The sequence below is a fragment of the Penaeus vannamei genome, chromosome 6, assembly GCF_042767895.1.
Source record: "Penaeus vannamei isolate JL-2024 chromosome 6, ASM4276789v1, whole genome shotgun sequence".
In the NCBI taxonomy this organism is placed as follows: Eukaryota; Metazoa; Arthropoda; class Malacostraca; order Decapoda; family Penaeidae; genus Penaeus; species Penaeus vannamei.
The window spans coordinates 45037799-45062798 of NC_091554.1; the positions used below are offsets into that span (position 1 = coordinate 45037799).

At 40.0% G+C, this 25000-nt stretch overlaps 2 protein-coding genes across 5 annotated transcripts in view; one reads left to right on the forward strand and one right to left on the reverse strand.

Annotated features, from left to right (window-relative positions):
• The window catches only part of LOC113820845 (dual specificity protein phosphatase CDC14C), a 111040-nt gene extending 101572 nt beyond the window's left edge, over positions 1-9468 (reverse strand). For all 4 annotated transcript variants that reach the window (XM_070123081.1, XM_070123079.1, XM_070123082.1 and 1 more), the window contains exons 1-2: positions 9076-9468; positions 7618-7790 (exon numbers count right to left, since the gene is read on the reverse strand). In XM_070123081.1, the coding sequence (XP_069979182.1) occupies positions 7618-7790; positions 9076-9124 (222 nt within the window). In that variant the 5' untranslated portion in view covers positions 9125-9468. The remainder of the gene's footprint in view (positions 1-7617; positions 7791-9075) is intronic.
• Positions 9469-10026: 558 nt separating this feature from the next.
• Positions 10027-23444, forward strand: EloB (elongin B). Its single transcript, XM_027378397.2, has 4 exons — positions 10027-10145; positions 14421-14514; positions 18334-18481; positions 20971-23444. The coding sequence occupies exons 1-4, from the start codon at positions 10143-10145 to the stop codon at positions 21077-21079; spliced, it is 354 nt and encodes a 117-aa protein (XP_027234198.1). The 5' UTR covers positions 10027-10142; the 3' UTR covers positions 21080-23444.
• Positions 23445-25000: the final 1556 nt, after the last annotated feature.

Genomic DNA, 25000 nt, shown 5'->3' on the forward strand with positions numbered 1-25000 from the left:
AGTCGGGGGCCGTACCGAAACCTCAACAATCACTCCATACTCCTCTTTCAGGTAATGTGGGGTCCTTTGTGCCTCGGCCACGCTTTGTTTTGACATTCATCTTTAAAGGGGAAGGGGGGGGGGCAGTGGCACCCTCTTGGTGGTGGTGGTGGTGGCACTAATGGTGGTAGTGATAATGGTGGTGATCTTGGGGTTACTGGCACAGTGGTGGTGGGTGGTGATGCTGAGGGTTAACGCTAGTGGTGGTGGTGGTAATAACGATGTTAATGGTAGTAGTAGTGGTGGGCGGTAGTGATGGTTGCAGTTGTAGACAGGTGGTGGTAATGATTGTATTAGTGTTAGTCGTAGAAGTAATGGTGATAGAAGAGGAAGAGGAAGAGGTGGTGGTGGTAGTAGTGGTCGTGGTATTAGTATTGATGACGGTGGTGGTGAATTGGTGATGATGTCAGTAGCAATAATAACACCGTGACGGTAATGGTGATGAACAGTGATAGTCGCGGCGAATGTAAGAAAAGAGAGAGAGAGGAAGAGAGAGAGAGAGAGAGAGAGAGAGAGAGAGAGAGAGAGAAAGGAAAAGTGAGAGAGAGAGAGAGAGAAAGGAAAAGTGAGAGAGAAAAACAACCCCCCAAACAAGAAACAAAGCCCCTCCCTCCTCCCTCACGTGAACCCAACCTACCCCCTATCCCCACCCCCCCCCAACCCTCCCCCTCCCCCTCCCCCAGGGCACACAAGAAGGCCGCGCCGAAACGATTAAAGAACCTTCCCCCCAAAATCCGATGATACCGAGCCGCTGAACACACGGGGCGAAGGGGAGTAAAACACGCCTCATTAGGGGCACTAAGCTTCGTTGAGCTGGATATTAACGATCGCGGGCCTGGCTATCATCTTCAAAGCCCCGCCATAAAGAATCAGAGTCGGCGGCTAAGAAAATGAACCAATCTTCGAGACCCAGACGCATACGCGCATGTACGTGTGTGTGCGTGTATTTAGGCTGTGTATGTATTTATATATGTACATTTAAGTGTATATATTTATCTATAGAAGTATGTATGTATGTATATATATGTGTATATATACACAATGCGTATGTGTATGTAAAACTACATGCACGCGCAGTTGAGAGATAAGGAGAGGGAGGGAGAGGGAGAGGGAGAGAGAGAGGGAGAGAGAGAGAGAGAGAGAGAGAGAGAGAGAGAGAGAGAGAGAGAGAGAGAGAGAGAGAGAGAGAGAGAGAGAGAGAGAGAGAGAGAGAGAGAGAGAGAGAGAGAGAGAGAGAGAGAGAGAGAGAGAGAGAGAGAGAGAGAGAGAGAGAGAGAGAGAGAGAGAGAGAGAGGGAGAGAGAGAGAGAGAGAGATAGAGAGAGAGAGAGAGAGAGAGAGAGAGAGAGAGAGAGAAAGAGAGAGAGACTGCGTCGGCCAGAACACACGCCTCATCTCATCTCACTTACGACGCCGGGCAGAATCGAAATCGGAGGCACACGGGGCCCCTCGAGAATCAGCTGATCCATCGAGACGAATAGCCAGCTGACCAGACTTCGGGACGCAGAAACCAAACCCCTCTCTCTCTCCATGACACACAATCAATATACGAAGCCCGGGCAATATCCAGACAACCCTGTGGCCATTAGACCCTCCCCTTCTCCCGGGCCTCGGAAGGGTGGGAAGGCTACCTTGCCTGCCCTGCCTGCCTGCCTGCCTGCCGCCGCCATCAGATGGGTGGGAAGGCCGTCGTGCACCCCCCTCCCTCCCCCGTCTGTCCTGCCTGCCTGCCTGCCTTCGCCGTGGTCGCCCCTGCTCCTTTCTCAGCTGTGCTCGTGGCCGGGTACAAGTCTGCTTCCATCCGCGCCCATCCTGTTCCTCTGAGGCTTTCGTAGGTAGATCGCCAGTCAAGATTCAGCATTTATCTATTCTCTAAGCTTATCATTATATATATATATATATATATATATATATATATATATATATATATATATATATATATATATATAATTTATCTATTCTCTAAGCTTATCATTATATATATATATATATATATATATATATATATATATATACATACGCACATACATACATTCACATATATATGTGTGTGTGTGTGTATGTACGTGTGTTTACATAAGCACCCAACACACATTCTCCACCAGTAATATAACCAAACTGCATTCGCGAAAGCTGGTTCGGACGCCCCCCACCCCCCACCCCCATCCGCCCCTCGCAATCACCAACACGGGACCGGCGGCCTTCTATTACCAGCTGATGCATCTGCGGCTGGCATTCAGAGACCCGCCCGGGCCCCGCGCGACCAGCCCGCCGCCCGCGAGTCCTCCTTCTCCTCCTCCTCCTCCGCCGCACGCCCCACGCAATCCAATAAGGCAGACCCGAGCTGACCCTCCGAGGCGCCCGCTCCTAACCCTCGCTGGGGGGTGGGGGAGAGGCAGAGGCAGAGGCAGAGGGAGAGGGAGAGGGAGAGGAGAGGAGAGGAGAGGAGAGGAGAGGAGAGAGAGAGAGAGAGAGAGAGAGAGAGAGAGAGAGAGAGAGAGAGAGAGAGAGAGAGAGAGAGAGAGAGAGAGAGAGAGAGAGGGAGATGAAGAGAGAGAGAGAAACAGCCTCTTCTGTATAGGAACTACATGCTACAGTCGCACATGTATGTAGGCCTATATTTACAAATATCGATAGAAAAATAAATATATGTTCATAAGCGAGCATATAACATATACGCGAGTACGTTTGTATGTATATATAACCTACATATCTACCAAAAGCAACACAAAAAATACGCTGTAAATCAATACACAAACACAAAAAACAACTATAAAACCTGACATCTTAGCTTCCTCTCCCCTGTGGTGTCCAGTGCCTCTCGACAGCGCGGCGAGTCCCAGGGCAAGATATCACCCCCCTCCCCCCCCAAAAAAAAAAAAAAAACAAATAAAAAATAAAAAGCAAAAAATCATAAAATAAATAAATAAATAAAAGGGGACAAACTATTTACATCACCCTAAACCTACGACCTCCCTGACGAAGACCTCTCGGGCCACCTACCCCCACCCCACCCACCCTTCTCCCTTCTCCCCCGTCCCAATCACACCCTATACCCTACCCCTCCCCCTTCCCCCCTCCCCACCCACCACTCCTCTCCGAAACACAAGCCTGGCGACGAGGAGGCCCTTGCTCCCCGAGAGGCTGATCTCCAAGCGGGACTTCCGGCTTCGGGGACGACCCGCGGCGATCGACTCGCGTAAAATTAGAAAAACAAAAAGAAAGAAATAGAAGAGAGAAACTTATAAAAGAAAAGAAAAATTAAGAAAAATTAATAAAAAAACATTAAGGGGAAAAAAAAAAACTAACAAAGAAAGAGAAAATAAAGATATAAAAAAGGAAAGAAAAAAATACAAATAAAAAAAGAAGAAAAAAATAAAGATAAAAAAGAAGAAAAGAAATACAAATATAAAAAAGAAAGAATCCGCAATATGGAAACGAGACGAAAAGAACACGACTAAAACGCCCGAGAGAGAGAGAGAGGAAGGCAAACCAGAGGAAGAAAGCAAGAGAGCAAACCTGCAGTCGAGCGAGCAAGGCGTTGGGGGCTACTCTCTTGCCCAGACACGCACACGCACACGCACGCACACACATACACACACACCGAGAGCCGCGCCGTGTGTGAAGGAGACGGCCTCATCGATTCTGGACGGCCGTGCATTAAATATTCTCCTATATTTAGCGCACTCCGGCGAGCCACTAGCCTATCGTGCGTCCATCTTAACAACTCGAGAGGTGGATTCCGTACGCGGCTTCGCGGGAGAAAACGCACTCACACACGTACACAGGTACACGTAAACACACACACGTTTATATATGCATGTATTGTACAGGTGTGTGTGTTTGTGTGTTTGTGTTTGTGTTTGTGTGCGTGTGTGTGTGTGTGTGTGTGTGTGTGAGAGAGAGAGAGAGAGAGCGAGAGAGAGCGAGCGAGAGAGAGAGAGAGAGAGAGAGAGAGAGAGAGAGAGAGAGAGAGAGAGAGAGAGAAACAGAGAGAGAGAGAGAGAGAGAGTATGCACACACACACACACACACACACACACACACACACACACACACACACAAACACACATGCACGTATCTGCATCCGACTTGAACCTACCAACACACCCTAGCCGCTGATGACGTACTGACCCCAACCTACAAAAAGCCATCCCCAGCCCCAAGGAGACCCCGGCACGGCACTCCTGGCACGTACGGCACAGCAGGTAGGGCGCCGTGCATCAAAGAGGAGGGGAGGGGGGGGGGGAGGGGATGCCAACAAGGACCTCGCTGTGCCCATGAATGCTCATTGAGACTTCCAAGTGGATGCCGATGCGGTGCCGTTTCGCTGGCACTGAAATGGCACCCGGGCGACTTCCTCCGAGCGAAAATGGGGGAGCAAAATAAACCGGACGAGAAACGGGTGTTTAAAGGGGAACGGGATGCACTTGGCGCTCGCTCTCAAGTTTTCATCGCGGAAAACCTATCCACCTAAACGACAAAAAAGGGAAAAAAAAGAAAAAGAAAGAAAGAAAGAAAGAAAGAAAGAAAGAAAGAAAGAAACAATAGGAAGAAGGACCGTGGGGGTGGGCGCGTACTCTCTATCCTCTCCTTCCAGCTGTGTATTCGCCTCACTACTCGCGGCAAAACGAAAAAGAGGGAATGGGATAAGGAAGAACAGGTTAATTATAATGATAATAACAATAATAAAAATGGCGACGATGCTGATAACAAAAATAATAAAGAATGAAAAACAAGTGAAAGAGAGAGAGAGAGAGAGAGAGAGAGAGAGAGAGAGAGAGAGAGAGAGAGAGAGAGAGAGAGAGAGAGAGAGAGAGAGAGAGAGACTGTGAGATAGATAGATAGAGAGAGAGAATACCCAACAACAACAACAAGAACGGAGTGAAAGCAACCCAAACGCAGCGTCTCCCCACCAAATAAGGCGCACATATAAACCGAAAGGCAACCAGCGAGAGGAGCGCGACCCCGTATAAACGCAGAAAAGACGCACACCGAACCCGCGACGGAAGAAGCAACAACAACAACAAAGAACAACAACGAACAGACAACAACAAAAGCAACAACCAAAACACCCTCTAACCCACGCCGCGCCGGGTTAAACGTGGCAGCGCTGGTGTTTTTGTCAATTTCGGCTCATCTGCCTAATGGACCGGAGCAAAATAAATCCTCAACGTGACAGTGGAATCGAGTATTGTATTCTGCGCTGCATCAATAAGGGCGGTCTATTTTTACCTTGACAAAGGGCCTGAAATAAGCATGAAACAAAACCGGAGGACTAGAAGAGGAGGAAGGGGGTGAGAGGGAGGAGAGAGAGGGAGGGGGAGAGAGAGACAGAGAGAGTGGGAGGGAGAGAGAGACAGAGAGAGAGAGAGAGAGAGAGAGAGAGAGAGAGAGAGAGAGAGAGAGAGAGAGAGAGAGAGAGAGAGAGAGAGAGAGAGAGAGGAGAGGGAGAGAGAGAGAGAGAGGGAGGGAGGGAGGGAGGGAGGGAGGGAGGGAGGGAGGGAGGAGGAGAGAGAGAGAGAGAGAGAGAGAGAGAGAGAGAGAGAGAGAGGGAGAGAGGGAGAGGGGAGGGAGGAGGGAGAGAGAGGGGGAGAGGAGAGGGAGGGAGGAGGGGAGGGAGTGAGAGGAGGGAGAGAGAGGGGGAGGGAGAGAGAGAGGAGGGAGAGAGGGAGAGAGGGAGAGAGAGAGAGGGAGAGAGAGAGAGAGAGAGAGAGAGAGAGAGAGAGAGAGAGAGAGAGAGAGAGAGAGAGAGAGAGAGAGAGAGAGAGAGAGAGAGAGAGAGAGAGAGAGAGAGAGAGAGAGAGAGAGAGAGAGAGAGAGAGAGAGAGAGAGAGAGAGAGAGAGAGAGAGAGAGAGAGAGAGAGAGAGAGAGAGAGAGAGAGAGAGAGAGAGAGAGAGAGAGAGAGAGAGAGAGAGAGAGAGAGAAGGAAAGAGAAAGAGAGAGAAGAGAGATAACCGGCACACATTTATATCTAAAAAAACAGACAACTCCTGTGCAATCCCCATTATATACCTGTCCCATTTTTTTTTTCTAGAGGCGGTCGCATTAACTCATGATCGCGTCCACCCGGCAAGGACGTCTGGCACGGATCGCCTTGTTTCCTACGCATCTACCCGTCGTTTCCTCCTTAATGCCTTCCGGTCTTTGTCTTGGCCCAAACGAACAGCTTCATCCTGTCGCACTTTCTTCCCCCGAATCCCGCGAATATCACTTCTTCCTGGAAATCCTATACGCAATGCTCCCAAACCTTTATTTCTTTTTCTATTCCAGGTGGGTTGGGCAGTTCTTGCGCATTAAAGGAGAAGGATAGAGAGATGGATAAAGAGGAGGATGGGGGAGACCAGGAGGAAGACGAAGAGAGCAAGAAAAAGTGAGAAAGTGAGAGAGAGAGAGAGAGAGAGAGAGAGAGAGAGAGAGAGAGAGAGAGAGAGAGAGAAGAGAGAGAGAGAGAGAGAGAGAGAGAGAGAATAAGAAAGAAAAATAAAAAGAGAGAGAGAGAGAGAGAGAGAGAGAGAGATGCAAAACCCAAACGACAACCTGCCACAGCGCGTGTCCCACCACCGCGCCGCGAGAGGACGCCCCTATTGCACGTAAATACCGAGAGTACACACAAGATAATAAAGGGTGAGGGGGGAAGGGAGGGGGGGAGGGGACAGGTGTGGTTGACGGCGCGTGGCTTATGAACCTGCTGGTACGCCCGAGGGTCTGCCGCTGGGAACAGAGTCCTCGCGATATGTGAGAGAGAGAGAGAGAGAGAGAGAGAGAGAGAGAGAGAGAGAGAGAGAGAGAGAGAGAGAGAGAGAGAGAGAGAGAGAGAGAGAGAGAGAGAAAGAAAGAGAAATATATACTCCAATCTATCCCCTGTCCAATCGACGAACACACACAAACAGTGCTCCCCTCCCTCCCCCCTCCCCTTCCCTCTCCCTCTCCGAATAGCACCACATAAGGGGGTAGGGGCAGGAGGGGGAGGAGGGGGAAGGGACAAGGTCTCGTGAGCAAGGAGCACCTGCCTCGCAAATTACCCCTAATGGATTGATACTTACGCCTTCAACGGGCAAGAGAGCGCCAGTTTCGAGAAGACGGAGTGGCGTGTCCCGGACGTCTGCTTATCAACAAGGCACAATAAAGCGCGTGGGCGGGGTAGGGAGGTGGGCGTGGGTGGGGTAAGGAGATGGGCGTGTGGGTGGGCGTGAGGGGAGGAGACGTGAAAAAAACTCCAAGGGTTTACGCAATCGTCGACATTTCGTGACTGACGGCTTGGTGTGTAACCGTAAATGGCTGTATGCATATTTATGAATGAACGAATGAGGTTCAGCATGAATAAGGGTATGTGATTTTACCCTCTGGAATGAATTCGAACTTGCACAATAGTTTCCCTTCCTGGACATAACCAGGTCTGTGCGCTTTCACACATAAGAAGAGGAAGAAGACCAAAAAGTAGGAGAAAAAAGAAGACGAATGAGAAGAGAAGAAGGAAAATAAATAGCAATAGTAGTAGTAACAAATATGAATACAAGTTAACATAACCCAGAACGCGAGCAATTACCAGCCCCAACCAAAACACCCAGACCTTACCTTTAGCTTCTTGTTGAGCTTCTGGCAGTAGCGGTACAGCATGGCCAGGTTGAGAGGGCCGAAGTCGGCGTAGAAGCTCTCATAGACCAGCTCATCGTCAATGGAGAAGTAGTGGGTGTTGGCGGTGGAGCGAGGGCGGCCCGTGGTCCTCAGGGTCACGAAGTAGAGCCGATCTGGAGAGGGGGGCGGGGGGCGAGGGAGGGAGGGAGAGAGAGAGAGACGGGCATCACCATTAGCATAATCTTTAAACTCGTGTGTGTCTCATTTACACCCATTAATATTTATGGGACTTCCTGATACCTCCTCCTCTCTTTAAAAGGATAATCTAAGTGCCTTGCTTTATTTAAACTGTCGCAGGAAACGATGAAAAACTTTATAGCTACCTCATTAAAGGCCCCAATAAAAAGAGAAAATACAAACTTGAGATAAAGACACCTCAAGAAAATAACAACACACAACAGCATCCCTTAGGAAACACAATAAGATATTTCCATTAACCCAAAAAAGGACAAGCTGGTCCCCCAAACATATTAATGGCATTCAAAGGTGCCACGTAGTTTGGCGTCTATCAAGGTCATCTATAATCCTTCCATTTACATATTAACAATCATCAAAACTACTTGAATAGCCTTTAAAATCCCACAGCAGCAATGACTATATACTTGTACAACACATCTTACATCTTGAGGACTTGCTCTTCATTAAAACAAGAACAAACCACAATAACATCTGGATTCATTGTTAAGCCCAGAGAGTACACATCCATGCATCTTGTGAATGTAAATCTAACATGTAAATTCAGGACAGTAAAGAGGATATGTCAAAAAGAATGTCAACCAAAGACTAGATGTACATATACAGCATGGGCATTGCTTCATCCTGAGACTCATCAACTAATACAGAAATAAGTATTTTCAAGGAGAAGAGCCATATATAAGCATTTAAATGAACTCGGTGCCAAAAATAAACCTCTTAAATATTAAAAACAACATTACGAAAGCCCCCAGTGTTATAATCCGCCTTCCCTTAATTATTCGAGTTTAACCAGAATTCAATTTTGATGAATATTGAATATGCAATTTTGATCAATACTCCACAATTGAGGGAGCTTCTGTTAATCTTCCTTGACAATCATAGATATCTGTTTTTGGCCCAATTCCCACAAGGAGGATTTTGACATCAATTCTAATAGATAAATAACTAGTAAGATCTTCGCCAATTTTATACCTCATAACGGTAAATAGAACAGGAGATATGGCACCCCTACAAATACAAACAAGGTCTATCTAATATTTCTCATAATATAATAGGCAAGAGTAAATAATAATTCAGAGTAATATAAGGTAATATAAATGAGATTTATATGTCAGAAATGAGAGAAAATTATATTCTAGATATATTCATTAAGAGGCACAATATTATGGCATCCACATAGGCCTACACAAATGTCTATCTCACCTTTAATATATTCGGCAGCACACACAAGCACCTCGCTCGAGTCTTCCATGGTTTCTCCAACACTCTTTTTCACAATTGAAAACACCGTCACAAGATCCCTATATAACAGTTAATCAACAAAATGTTCCAATTCAAAATAGTTTTTCTTCAATATTTTGCGTCACAACACTCGCTTTACGCAGGGGGGCTTGGCATATGGTATTTCACACACTTATTTAATAGGATCTGCTTTTTAACCTTACCCACTCGGAGCACCAATGGGTAGACGTATCCCTAATCCACTACCTTAGGGTTCATTAAGGTAAAAAATCTAAATACGAACACAAAATTCACTTAAAATGCACGAGAGCTGAACGCACGTCAACATCCCTCCGAGGCCATGTTGGTTTTAAATGCTTTGAAAATCTCTCGGCCAATCACAGACCACGGGAAGCACGGTGAGGTGCTGGATGTTCTATTGGTCTTTATTCTTTTTTGATAATGTACTGACTGATTCAAGTATATTTGACAACAAAACTTTAGAATATTATTTTTCTATGTTCTAAGCTGGTACGAATATCTATTTTGGCATTATTTAGGTGCGGAAATATAAGGCTTAATATAAAACAAATGACGAAATTTGGCATCGCTCAGCCAACGATCAAAGTGGTGCTGTACAAGCCGCCGCAACGCATACCCATTCTTGGGAAATCCGCTTTTATCCCGTTTTCTAGTACATTAATCCTCAAGATAAACATTGATTTTTTAGCCAATAAAGATTGAATTTGAAGAAGAAAAAAATAAAGTTATTAATAATCGACAATACACTTAGTATCATTCAGACCTAAGGCTTGATAAAGGGATTTAATGATATCTTGCGAAAACCACGCATGTTTATCAGTATCGAGTTTTTACCAACAAAAACATAAAATAACAATCAAATATAAATAAAACATTCTTCCCACGAAGGGAATTAGTATTTCGGAAATAAACGACCTAGAAATCATTCTCGCTCGGAAAAGAACCATCGTCTCGGCCAAGTTCTGTTGTTGTCTTGTTAGATTATTTACCTCCGTTAATCAAAAGTCATGGTAAGTCCCACACACTCTCTAAACCTTGCTAATTTCTCGAGCCGCTTCCTATTTCACCAAAATAACTCACTGGAAGGAAAACAGAGACGAGATAATAGCCTGAGGACTATTTTCCAAGTGAGCAGAAAGGTGCCTTGGTTGAGCGCTGTCCTCGGGGGTGTAAGTGCCGGTGTTGTAAATTGTAAATTGTAAATCGAAAATTGCGATTTGGAAAGCGTAAATGACATGTAAGAAGTTGCAGACGGTAAATTTTCACGTGGAAGCCGCAAATCTTAAATTGAGTGTGCTTGTGTGTGGGTGTAAATGGGGGTGCATTGTAAATTGTAAATTGTTGAAATATTTGTCTCTTTAAATTTTTTTCGGGGAAATAGTGTGGTAAATAACGTGTCTCTGAAGTTTCCATGAAATGTAATTGTCTGCTTTTTTGTGTGTCCTTTGTTTGTCCATCTGTGAGTTTTCATTTTTTTGTTTAGAATTATTAGGATTTTTGTAAAGTATCCAAAATATGAAAATTAAACTTATTATTCACTTGTCGGGTTCGGAATTACCAGCAGGAACGGAATGGTTGAAGTTTCTTTCGACTGTTGCCGTAATTCAAAGCAGGATTTGACGATCATGTGATTTTGTAGGATATATTACATGCTGGTACACTGAGTATTAACTACATTCTTGTTTATTGGTATACTTTTGTGGGTAAATATTTGGAATACTTACGCATGACTGATCATGAAGATAGCGGTACCATTGGATTCCTCTCGCCGTCTACTACCGAAATATTTAGGAATTATGTTGCGGAAACCTTCCCTTCCCTTGCAGTCTTGGTTATGATAGTAGGGGAGGGCAAGAAGGTTTTGCAGGGAAATTGTTAAAAAAAAAAAATGTTTATAGTTTGTTTTATACAGCCATATGGTACTAGATAAACTTCAGCTGTAATGGACGGAATGATAGAAAATAAGTAAATTTTTTAGTTTAACAGCCATCCAATCTTTTAATCATTATTCCTTCTTTCAATTTTTAGGGCTGTAATGTATTTGAGTCTCTTTAATTATTGTATCACAAATGATGATAATGAAAGTATTAGTAATGTTTACAAAGTGACTGCACCCTTCCGAGATTAAGTCCAAATTACTCCAGCCATCCCTGGGAAATTCACAAACATTGCTGCATGAACCAGAAATCTTCCTAACCCCACCCAGTTACCATTTTCCTAATCAGGGGCTCCGAACCGAGACACCTACTTAATCACCTTGGGCTTGCTCTCTGCTTTGCATTTATCGCAACATATTTTCTTAATTTTTGACGTTAAAAAAATATGTTGCCGTCTGACGTCTATGGCATTTCCTTCATAATATGCATACTGATACATAAAATTCTTTTGTATAGGCAAAGAATGTCTGTAATGAAGGAATTAGATAATGACAAATGGAGGTTTAGGGGCAAAGCAGAGAGAAGTGCATCAATTGGGAGAGGGTCTGGCGGTAAAGGTTTTTGGCTCATATGGCAGTGTTTGACGATTCCCAAGAATAGCAAGAGTAATAGGGATCTGTCTCGGAAGGGTGTGGTCATTTTGTAAACAGTTGCAAATACTTTCACTTTGTAATATATTATTTGCAGTTGATTCATACATATAATTCTGTGAATAATTGAAACCATGAATGATACCACCACTGCTGGATGGTTGCGTGGAGAAAAGAAAAATACAGTACACCCAAAATTATGTAATACTGGTATCATTGTGATTAGTTCCTTATTGTGTTGACGGGGGCTGTTCCCCGTTTACTACTAAGTGTAGCTGGGTCTTCATTTTACAGTTTGTAGTTATTCTGGGTACATCCTCGTATCCCTGCAATACCTGGAGGATTCTTTGTATTCCAGATTAGAGACTGGGGGTGGTAGCCCCTCCAGGAGAGTTGGAAGGCAGGCTTAGCCCCATGCGTTAGATTATTTGATGTAGTAAATGTTCAAAAGACCTAATGTGATTAGTCCAGTGTTCCAGCCTGTTGTGAGTAGCTGGAGAATTCTTGGTGGGTAGCACCTGTAGGGGGGTCGTAGGGGTTGCAAGCCCACTGCATTACATGAGTTAATGACCCAATTTGCATATATCTTCAATATTTAACTGTACATTTTTCCTGCTAACTGTCACGCCCTCTCTTACTATCGGAGCCAAGTTAGTGGAGTATAGGGGATATGTGTTATAATACTTAATAGGTATGAGTTGTAGAGGGTGAGAAATGCAAACAGGGGAAACTGCTGATACGCGCTTATAACCCCGTGATGATGTCCACTTGCCAAACTTTTTTTACCCAGGGTGATTGGGTTAATATTAACATTAGATTCAAATATGAATCCAGTGATAGATTGTCTTTTACATATTTTTCCTCTATATGTGTGCGTGTTTGTATGAGCAGAAATCTTTGGTAATTTGTTGCCATTTAAAGAACAGTTGCTGCACCATATATATTCTAGCAGTATAGGGTTGGGTTTTATGATTGGCACATGTAAACTTCATGGTCATGATTTTGGCAATGAAAGGTAGGTTGCTAAAGTCCTACTTTCCTGGTATCTCTGGCATCCTTTTTTGTTTTGCTTTGTTTAATTTATTTGGCATATAAAGAATGAAGTGATTGGATTAGGGAGTTGATGAAAAATATGTTACGAACTTAAATTTTGTACCGTTTGAGATATTTGTCCTATTAACAGCTAGCCTCTGAGCCCCTCCTATTCCCCTTTGTTGTTGTCTGCTTAGTGACTTGTATTTGTATTTTTTGCCATTTATGACGACTTGTTTTGTAACTTCATATGATAGGTGCTTTATGTCTCTATATATGCTTCTTGTACCTGAAAAGTTCTATTTTCTAAATTATAAAGGGTAATTATTTTTAACCTTGACTGCTCTATTATGCAATTTTGACAGTCCCTTGTGCTCTATGCTTTTGATGTATGAGAATAAGATATGTATTGCCTACTGTTTGAAAATTAAGCTTTTGAAAAATCAAAGATTAGGATTTACCTTGGTGCAGTTATAGATTTTTAGATTTTTAGAAGATTTTTATATCCAAGAAAAAATTGGTAAATCCCAAGTGTGATATGAATAGTTTTGAAGATAGTTGTTTGAAAAATCAGACTTTTTTTTTTTTTTTTTTTATAATTTCCTTGCAGGGTATAAGGGATTTCAGTTTGTGAAGAAATGTGGTTGATATGGGAACAGCATCTTTAATGTCATTCATTTTTGGCTTATGTAGGAACACTTGTCCTACACTAACATTAAATGTAGGATGTATAATCCCCTCTCCCCATTTAAGGCGTCTTTGGGATCAGAACAGCATCTATAAAATTTCACTAGCAACATCAAAGCAAGATCAAAGCATAATGAATGAGATGCAAAAGTCTTAGAAATGTTATACAGTATAGTTGTTAATTGTTTTTCAAGTATACAACTTTATTTTCAATTTGCAAAGGGAATGTTTTAGAAGAAAATGTTTTTAATCTGCTGGTCATGGGTTTGTGTACTGGTCATTATAGATTTTTGTGAATTTTATAGCACACAGATGGCACCACAAGTGTTCATCCACCAATGGAGTCAATTAATTTTCCCCAGTGACTGTGCCCAATTTCCCCATTCCTTGATGAATTTGTTGTGATTTTTTTTTCTAATTTGATATTGGTATCATTATTGATGCTATTGCTATTATGTTTAATATAATGATATTGAAATACTAATAGCAATAAAGATGATGGAATAGTGAAAATGAATCTTGTTTAAAATCAGGGAGAAGGGTGAACAGGTGAGATAGCTAGTACATGAGAACTATACTTTAGTGATAGTGCAGCCTTCCATAGAGTGGTGAACAAGGTACTGACCCAAGATAGCTAGACTGTAATTTAAGATTAGCAAAAATTGTTATTTCTTTGTTATCTAAACTATGCACTGAATACTAATAGTTGAGCTTGCTATGAGTGGTGCAGTTTATTTTTCCATTTTGCAATTATTTTTGTCATCAGACTCTGATAAGCAAAAATGGCAATAACAAAATGGATTTTTTTTTCGGTTATGATTTTAAGCAACACATGAAATAAATGGAAATCCCTCAGCCATTCATTGCAGTAAGTGACTTGAAATGTTCCCTATTGATTGGCACATCTTAAAATGGGGAAATAAGTATTTTAACTATGTGATGTATTCTCAATTTGTTTGATTTTTTAGATATAGTATAAATTTAAATGTTTTAATGTACAATTGCTAGATTTTAATATAAATTTCACAATGCTTCACAGGATGTGTTTTTGATGGTACGGAGGAAGAAGACCACAATCTTCACAGATGCCAAGGAAACAACAACAGTCAGGGAATTAAAGAAAATAATACAAGGTATGTAATTGTTTAGGTGTTCTGTTTATTTAAAGGAGAAAGTAACTGCAAAATTGATACATTTTTCTACAAGTCTTCATAGTTGATATTGTGAATAACCTTCAATTCTATCCTGCATGTTTCTGTCAGCGATAGATGGTAGAATGTTGCAATCTATGAACTTTTTGATTTTATGGATTGTGCCTTTAGAAAGAGAGCCATCTAGTAAAGTAATACTGATATTGATTAGAAGTTTGTGTTAGATTTGGCAGTATTTCTGGTAATTATCACTCGAGTAGTAGTATATTGTAGTTCTGAATTCCAATGATCTTCATTTATATTGGTATGCTCTACTTCAGTAAAACATCTACTGTTCATCCAATCTCAGGAAATGAAAAATTTGGCAAGTTACCGCAGTTCTGGAATGCTTCGAATTGCTCTCTTTCATTTTTATTCTATCGAGCCGATACTTAATATTTGTGTTTGCGTCTAGAATTTTAAGAACGTTATTGTACCCCATTTTTAAAAAATTGCCATATAACCCCTTAGTATTCTCTCTTCACAAACGAGAGTTAGTGAATTGGTGCCCTCCAAAGTCTACGGCGAGTTGCTGTTATTTCTTTTTGTGAGATTCCTGCACAAGCGAAAGAATGGATGTGTAATTGGGATTGCATGAGTGAGTGAACGAGTGATTGCTTGAATGAGTGAACGAGTGATTGCGTTAGTGAGTGAAAGTGATTTTATGAGTGAGTGCATGAGTGAATGAGTGATTGCATGAGTGCATAAGTGAAGGAGTGATTGCGTGAGTGAGTGCATAAGTGAAGGAGTGATTGTGTGAGTGAGTGCCTGAGTGAAGGAGTGATTGTGTGAGTGCATGAGTGAGTGCATGATTGCATGAGTGAGTGTGTGATTGCATGAGTGAGTGTATGAGTGAAGGAGTGATTGCGTGAGTGAGTGCCTGAGTGAAGGAGTGATTGTGTGAGTGCATGAGTGAGTGCATGATTGCATGAGTGAGTGTGTGATTGCATGAGTGAGTGTATGAGTGAAGGAGTGATTGTGTGAGTGAGTGCCTGAGTGAAGGAGTGATTGTGTGAGTGCATGAGTGAGTGCATGATTGCATGAGTGAGTGATTGCATGCATGAGTGAGTGTATGAGTGAAGGAGTGATTGCGTGAGTGAGTGCATGAGTGAAGGAGTGATTGCGTGAGTGAGTGCATGAGTGAAGGAGTGATTGCGTGAGTGAGTGCATGAGTGAAGGAGTGATTGCGTGAGTGAGTGCATGAGTGAAGGAGTGATTGCGTGAGTGAGTGCATGAGTGAAGGAGTGATTGCGTGAGTGAGTGCATGAGTGTAGGAGTGATTGCGTGAGTGAGTGCATGAGTGTAGGAATGATTGTGTGAGTGAGTGCCTGAGTGAAGGAGTGATTGTGTGAGTGCATGAGTGAGTGCATGATTGCATGAGTGAGTGTGTGATTGCATGAGTGAGTGTATGAGTGAAGGAGTGATTGCGTGAGTGAGTGCATGAGTGAGTAGATGAATGTGTGAGTGCATGAGTGAGTAGATGAATGTGTGAGTGCATGAGTGAGTGCATGATTGCATGAGTGAGTGTGTGATTGCATGAGTGAGTGTATGAGTGTAGGAGTGATTGTGTGAGTGAGTGCATGAGTGAAGGAGTGATTGCGTGAGTGAGTGCATGAGTGAAGGAGTGATTGCGTGAGTGAGTGCATGAGTGAAGGAGTGATTGCGTGAGTGAGTGAAGGAGTGATTGCGTGAGTGAGTGCATGAGTGAAGGAGTGATTGTGTGAGTGCATAAGTGAAGGAATGATTGCGTGAGTGCATGAGTGAAGGAATGATTGCATGATTGCATGAGTGAGTGCGTGAGTGAAGGAGTGAGTGCGTGAGTGAAGGAGTGAGTGCGTGAGTGATTGCATGAGTGAGTAGATGAATGTGTGAGTGCATGAGTGAAGGAGTGATTGCGTGAGTGAGTGCATGAGTGAAGGAGTGATTGTGTGAGTGAGTGCATGAGTGAAGGAGTGATTGTGTGAGTGAGTGCATGAGTGAAGGAGTGATTGCGTGAGTGAGTGCATGAGTGAAGGAGTGATTGCGTGAGTGAGTAGATGAATGTGTGATTGTGTGAGTGAGTAGATGAATGTGTGATTGTGTGAGTGAGTGCATGAGTGAAGGAGTGATTGTGTGAGTGAGTGCATGAGTGAAGGAGTGATTGCGTGAGTGAGTGCATGAGTGAAGGAGTGATTGCGTGAGTGAGTGCATGAGTGAAGGAGTGATTGTGTGAGTGAGTGCATGAGTGAAGGAGTGATTGCGTGAGTGAGTGCATGAGTGAGTAGATGAATGTGTGAGTGCATGAGTGAAGGAGTGATTGCGTGAGTGAGTGCATGAGTGAAGGAGTGATTGCGTGAGTGAGTGCATGAGTGAAGGAGTGATTGCGTGAGTGAGTGCATGAGTGAAGGAGTGAGTGAGTGCATAAGTTAATGAATGTGATTGCATGAGTAAATGAATGTGTGATGGCATGAGTAGATGAATGTGTGATTGCATGAGTGAGTAGATGAATGTGTGATTGCATGAGTGAGTAGATGAATGTGTGATTGCATGAGTGAGTAGATGAATGTGTGATTGCATGAGTGAGTAGATGAATGTGTGATTGCATGAGTGAGTAGATGAATGTGTGATTGCATGAGTGAGTAGATGAATGTGTGATTGCATGAGTGAGTAGATGAGTGAGTAGATGAGTGAGTGAGTAGATGAGTGAGTGAGTAGATGAGTGAGTGATTGCATGAGTGAGTAGATGAGTGAGTGATTGCATGAGTGAGTAGATGAGTGAGTGATTGCATGAGTGACTAGATGAGTGAGTGATTACATGCATATGTGAGTATGAGAGAGTGAGTATAGTCATCAAATAGTCCAGGCCAGTCGTTTTCAACTTGTGAGTTGCATAATGTTTAGAATGTGTGTCTCTTTTCTTAGAATGGGAAAAAAGTAAAAAGTTAACCTTGGGTAACCTTGTGTAAAATTTCCCAGTAATAAGAATTTATTAAGTTTTCTCAGACAGATTTACTGTACCTTGTTCACTTTCAAAGAAATGCAATATCTGTGTACAAAGATGATGCATTTGTATTCCAATATTAATGGTATAAATAGCTGGTGTGTCATACATTTCCTTTGTGTCACCAGACTGCGAAGACTGAGAACCATGTGACTAGGCTTTAGAGAATAGCTTATATCTTTGAATTACATTTTTTTTTTTTTTTTTACCCAAGAATATTTTGAATTTATATACAAGTAGGAAAATGACATTGTACATAAATAGAAGTGCAAGAATCATGAAAATATATACAACACAGGTTGAAAGCTGAAGGACTTCAGAGCAGCTGTGCACCTGGTTATATTCAGTTTTCGCCCCTCCAGTTCAAGGAAGTTATGTAAACAGGAGAGGCTTGATATATTGACATTAACCTCAAGTTATATAAGGCTATATATTTTTTCCAAAATGCAAGTTTTCAAGGATTCAGGTACTATCATCAATCTAAAATATACTTTGCCAATAACATGAAGTAGTCTCCAAAGCCATGACAGGTATTTTTCTAACCCACTGGAAAGTGCATATGTACAAGCATACCAGTGTCTTAAGCCCAGGTTGTGAGTGCATATATACATACATCCATGCATCTGAGCCCAGATTCTTAATGCATTTTGACTTGGTAGGGTTTTATCTGTCTTGAAAATATTGCTGCAAAGATGTTTAGGCTACCCTCTGGCAGTTGCTATATAAATAACTATGATTCAAGATTTTGTTCCAGTATTCTTTCAATGGTATTTTCTCCGCAGGAATAATGAAAGTTGAGCCCGAGAACCAGCAGCTAATGAACGAACGTGGGACAGAAATATTCGATGACGACAAACAGCTCGGCGATTACAATCTATCGGCCCAGACAGCACGAGCTCAGAGTCCTGCTACTGTTGCACTGGTATTTAGGTAAGTAGGTTTCCTTTTTTGTTTATGCATACCAAGAAATTTTGCATGATTTTTAAAGTGTGCTCATTACAGCATATGAAAATGTTTTATGTGAAAAAGTTTTGTTTTAATCACGTTTAGCAGTTTTATTTACATCATTTCATTATCATTATTGTTAAAACTTTTAATAATTATGATGATAATAAAAAAAACAAAATATCCTTTCCCAGAATTTAAGGAATTGTGATATATTGGTGAGGTCAAGTAGGCCAAGTAATTTATTCTTTGGTGTAAACAAAATTGATGAAACAACCACCGTGGACACTACGTGGATTCATGCATTGCCAGCACCAATGAGTTGAAATCCAATTGGAGGAAATTGATTTTAAAAGTTAAAGTTGAGCCTATTCGAAAAAATGCAAGAATATTCTTGAATCAGCATCAGATGTGTATATATTATTTGGCACTTTTTTTTAGAATTTTATATGTTGAAACTTTTTGAAATATGAGTATTTCATACAAATGTCACACTTCAGCAGATTTTCAGAGTTTATCTGTGTTGCCAGGCTTTTATTTGACAGCTGAGCTATGTTTGGCAGAAAATATAAATCAGTTTTGAAGAAAATCATTTTTCAGCATTTAAGAAGAAACTTTTTTATTTATTAGAAAAAAAGTGCAAGGCCTTTAAGATTTTTCTTTTCACTAATGAGGCGATAAAAAATCCATGATAATTGAATAATTATATAGTTACTGAGAATAATGGTTGAAAAAGTGGTAAAGGCATTTTTAGTCATTTTTGCATTAAACAAATCCTTTTCACATATTCTTTAGATTGAGTTTTATTGTATGTGGAATTTATAGATGTGGTTATAAGATTTTTTTTTTTTTAAATCTTTCAGAATTATGAGTTATAAATGTAAGACATGTCATAAAACTTGACAATTTCAAAGTTTAAAATTATGACTTTTCATTGTTTTACTTTCTCTTTATGCAAATGCACAAAAAACAATAACAGGGTTTGTATTTCTGCACTTGAATGCATTATAGTTTTACCAGATAATCTTGATACTTTTAGAGTGGCTTCTACCTCAGATGTGGTTAGATGTAAATGTGGAAATTTGTGGCCTTCGGACCCCAAAAGTGAAAAATGTCTCATGTGGGCCAAAAATTGTCCTTTACACCAAATATCCTGGGGACAGTCCCTTAAAAGGAAAATCTACGCATAGTTTGCCATGAGGGAACTAAAGTTTGAGATGCATATGGGGGCTGAGGAACTCTCTCAGGCATTGGAAAACTACAGAGATGTGACAGAATTTTAAAGAGGAATGTATGGCTCGGCACATGTGAACACTTGTGTGCGGTGACTTGACTCCATGCCTCCTCTCTGCAGTGTTATTTTCTCTATTTCTGCATAAGCGTTTCTAGCTTTTAGTACATTTTCAAGTGTAATTTGATTTGTTTTATCCAGGTGGTAATAGACAGTTTTCCTTGCAGAGATTCCATATCTTTTCTAGGTAGTCCACAATTCAGTGCGAAAATTAAAACAATAGGTAACATTCTGTTATTTGTGTAATTTTAATTTTATTTGTAATATTAAATTTCCCATAATACAACCTGCACTGCAGGTTATGATGGCCAGGAATAGGATCCTGAACATTGAAATATTGACCTCTTTAGAGCCTGTGCTCTTCCAGTCATGACTTACGGATGATACATTCCACACTTGTTTATCAATGGAAATCATAAAAAAGCTTCTTCAAAAACTCCAGATAAGTCTAATCACCCTTCAAGAGCTTTGTACACTCATGGCAAGTCATTCCCATCACCCCAGCCTTCAGCCAAAATGCTCGGATCATGATGGCAAGTTTGTGTCACCCCGGCCCACAGACAAATTTTCCTGTGATGGCATGTTCAAGTCACCCACCCCTCAAGCTAAATTTTTTCGTGATGTAATGGTTATGTCGTCTGGATCATATGGATTAATATTGATGCTGTTATTATTATTATTGACATTATAATTATTAGTGTTATTAATAGTATTAATAGCAATATGGAACAAAAAATATTTCCAAACCCCAAGAAAAAGGGTAAACAGATGAGACAGGTCAAAATAGGGATTAAGCACTCTTGGAGCCATCTATGTGTAAATACAGTGAGTAAACTAAATTTACTGTAGGCATGGCATGTCCATACTTTTCATTCTTGGTAGCACCGGGTTAAATCCAAATGTTTTGGCTGATTGTTCGATGATACACTTCTTGACACTGGACAAAATAATTGTCGGTTCTTAAAATATCAGGAAAGAATCAGATTTCTTTGTATAATTTTTTTTTCCCTCCCATTTTTTCTTTCATTAGTGAAAGAAGGGAGTAATGGCATTGGGAATATCTATTGATTTTAAAAACACCTTGTGTTTTTGAGTGCAGATTTTCTCTCTTACTGAACAGTGATTGAAAACTCATGTTTCAAAAGACATGAAGCCATGTTAACACAAACTCATGATTTTACAGGCAGGAAAATGGAGATTTTGAGCCGCTTGACATCACACCTCTATCATCCCCCCCTGAGCTGCCCGAAGTGATGAAACCTCAGGAACCTCAAACTCACGACCTTAATTGAGGCATGGGGTCTTGAGCAGCTGGAGATTACCTCACCAAGCCTTCTCACCAACCTGTTGGGCCTCTGAAAAGTTTTTATATATGATCATTGTGAATTTTCTTTTCTTTTTTTCATTGTCATCAAAATAAGACGTCATCTTCTCCTTGTTAACTATTATAATGGTGTAAGAACATGCAAGGTTTCATTTTTTTCTCCCTAATTGCCAGAGTCCCATCAGTAGGTTTATTAACCAGATACCACCTCACCCAGTGTTGTATGTGCAACCTGTAAATTTGTGCCCTTGTACCACCGAGTGCAAGATATAGTGAGTCAGAATCTCTGAATTGCATGAGAGAGAGAGGGAGAATTTATTCTCCTGTGTTGGGAAAAAAGAGGCATAAAAGCATCCATCTGCATGTTTATTCCCAATTTATTAAACCATGATATATTTTAAGCATTTAGGGTCCATCTTCATTACTCACTTGCATGACTAGCTCATCACAGCCCAGGATATTCGATATAAAAATGTGTAAATCTCTAGATAATTTGCAAGCGAGAAGTACATCCTCACTTGCAAGCCTTTTATGTGTGCAGTTGAATTTTGTTAAATGGGTCATAGACACCTACATCTTCAGACTTTTGTGAACCATCCCTGAACTAATGCTTAGAACACCATATCAGCTCAAGTGGGTTGACAACATAGTTTACTCAAGAAAGAAAATTCTTATGCACATACATACAGATATATATACATATATACACACCCAAGTACATACATGTATATATGTATGTATGTGTATGTATATATATACACAAGTAAACAGAAATGTTAGAATTGGAATACACTGCTAAAATTGGAAAAGCATATGAGCATAACAACGTTTGTGTGAAATAGCAGTCAGTATGTTTCATATTGTAAGGGCTGCTGATTAAAAGAGATGAATTTAATGGTAAGAATTTTTCTTTACTTCACTATATTTTCAGGTTCATTTTAACATCATCTGTGTGGCCAATCTGTTTTGAGCTTTGTCTGGAATATATTTATGTACATGTACGGTATATGCATATGTTTATTTGTATATGTATATATACGCATAAGTGTGTGTATATATATGTATGTAAATGCTTTTGTATGCATATATGTATATGTATATGTATATATGTGTGTGCATATATATCTTTTTATTTATTAAACGGTAATGTTTTGTGTGTATGAATTAGTTGGTCACAACTTGCATTTGAAAGCTATATTAAAATGTGTGTACTATGAAGCAAAGGTTGATTGTCTTCATTCCAAGGTAAATTACACTGTGCTTGAGTGTCTGAAGTTTAACTGATGCAGGTAGTATCAGAAAGTAGAAATAATGTGGTAGACGGAGAAAACAGAAGTGCCTCCACATTTCTGTTTTTGTTGCTCATAAAGCAATGTTTTTCTTAAATTACAAAGGACAGTCATACTTTTGGCTATCATGAGATTGTTGTGGAGAGCTCGCTTATTTTCTGCATTTGCAAATAACTGAATTAACATACTGTAAACATACAGCAGTACACAGTACCATATAATGTAATGTAAAATATTACAGAACACTGTCCTTAAAAAACAAACAAAAAAAACAAGAAACTAAAAAAACTTTTATGCTTTTATGTGTACTTGGATGAAGTTTGAAATATTGAAATTATTTATTAGGAGGAAAATAAATTCTTATTAATTAAATCCAAAAATGCAACTCTTTAGCATAGGAATTATTACTGTATTTTGAACATTCTATACATAATGTCCAGATTTTTAAAACCTTGTTTTTCTTTTCTTTTATTGTACAGATAGTATGATTCATAAAGTATACTATTCTTTAACACCATTGGAGTTTGATATTAAAAACCATTTACTTTTATTAGTTCACAGGACCCATCAATAAGGTAAAACAAGGTGCTATTAATAGGTATGTCAATACAGTAATAAAATGTTGCCCCTAATACTTTCCAAAGTAATATAGTTGAAAAGTCCCAGTTATCAACATTCAGCTGTACTACCAATGTAAGCCTTGGATGATTTCAAGTCCTCAGAATGGTTATGTGTTTAAATTATAAAAAATAAATAAATAAATAAAAAATAAGATGAAAATTACGTAGATGAAAATTAGGCATTTTGGTTTGTTTTTAAGTCTTTAACCCTTGTTCCCCATGCAACTTGTAGAGGGCTGCAACACTAGTTAAGCAGCAGATTTACTTCGTTTTATGATAAAGGAATGGAAGATGATCAAAGGTGTTTGTTTACTGAGTGTTATGTATGGGGGGAAAAATATGTTTGGATAAATGTGGGAATGAAATAAAGTCAAGTTGACTGTTTAAGTCATATGAATATAGAGAATAAAAAATTGTTTTATGATGTCTCAACTTTTTCAAACAGCTATACCCATCTATGGCAAAATTTTAAATATGATGCATGAATAAGTGCAGATTTTCCATTTTTTCCCAAGACCCTGTGTGATTAGTAATACTTATTTGAAAATTACCACGTATTTTACCAGAAACCTACTTTTGTGAACATAAAATGTCACTCAAAATCAGAAGGGAGAAAAAAAGAAAAAAAGAAAGAAAAAAAAAAAAAAAAAAAAAAAAAGCTTGTTCAAATTGTTAGAACACTACAGGCTTGAATGCAGCTGGAGTCATTGCATCAATGGCTTTTCTTTTATCTTAATTTTCATATCATAATGAAAACTGTACTTAAGAGCTGCTAAAACTAAAAGGATGTAAGCAAGTTTAAGTGACACCATACTTTAGGAAGGACTTGTAGAGAAAGGCATCTTTTCTTGACACTAGTTAACAAACTAAGATGCTTAGGGATATAGGATACACAAATGATTGAACAACCGATTTTGTTATTGTGCATCATCCATAATTATCCTTGCTTTAGTGAGACATTTTTAGGCCTAGCACTCACTACACCGACGTGTGTCCAGTTTGAAGTTAAGCTGCAAGCTCATATGCTACACAAAGATCAACTACTTTTATACTGTATGCTGGAGAAGAGAGATTATTAATCTGATGAACAAAGAGAGAATACTGGTGGCAGTTAAGATGATGCTTACCAATGTCCGACATGTCACACAATTGCCTTTTATTGTGAATGAGCTGAACTTGCAGAAACTTTTCTAGTTGAACACTTTTTCTTTTAACTTCGTAGCTGAAGTTCAGCAAAAAGCAGAAGTGATTTTTTATTTCATTTGTCTTGTTACACGTGAGGCAATTCTGAATGTAGAAGTGTATTTCTCTGGTAATTTGATGGTTAATAGATAATCACCTTGTGAATGGATGTCTCCCTTTGTTAAAACAAATAAATAAAAAGCCCTCACTAAAATACTAGTAATATTGCCTTTTTCCTGCTTATGGTATTTAATAGAAAAAAAGCTAAGGTGTCAGTTAATAGAATATTATCATTTTAAAATACGGATGCTGACAATACTATGTTACGGAGTGCTCAACACCTTTTTATTTTATTTTATATCAATCTTACGCTTTTTGTGCTTGTTATCAAAGACAGGAAAGATTGTAGCTGTAAATAGATATATGTGGATTTTTTTGAGTTCAAATCATTGTGAAGAGCTTTGCATATTTCTGTTTCCAAGTTCCAAAAGTGAATTTCTAGTTGCTAAGCTCTTTTGTCATACAAGAAGATAACTATTGTAAAGCTACTTTAATGTTTTCTTAGAACAAAGTAAATTTTAAAAATCTTTAAAAATTTTATTGACCTGTACCTTAATTTCTTCATAATATTTTCATCAACAAGGAAAATATTTATTTAAAATGATTAAATCTAATGGAATAAAATTCCCCAAACCCAATTTTACTGTTAAAGAGATCTTGCGGCAAAATACCATAGGCTAAGTTCAAAGTACAGGGCCTAATATTATATTCTATATGAAGAGTCTTTTCCCTTTTCAC

Excerpts from the sequence above, each read along its gene's own strand:
- EloB (XM_027378397.2), top strand. Across the intron at positions 14,515-18,333 it reads ATTAAAGAAAATAATACAAG|GAATAATGAAAGTTGAGCCC; the intron begins GTATGTAATTGT and ends TTTTCTCCGCAG. Across the intron at positions 18,482-20,970 it reads ACTGTTGCACTGGTATTTAG|GCAGGAAAATGGAGATTTTG; the intron begins GTAAGTAGGTTT and ends ATGATTTTACAG.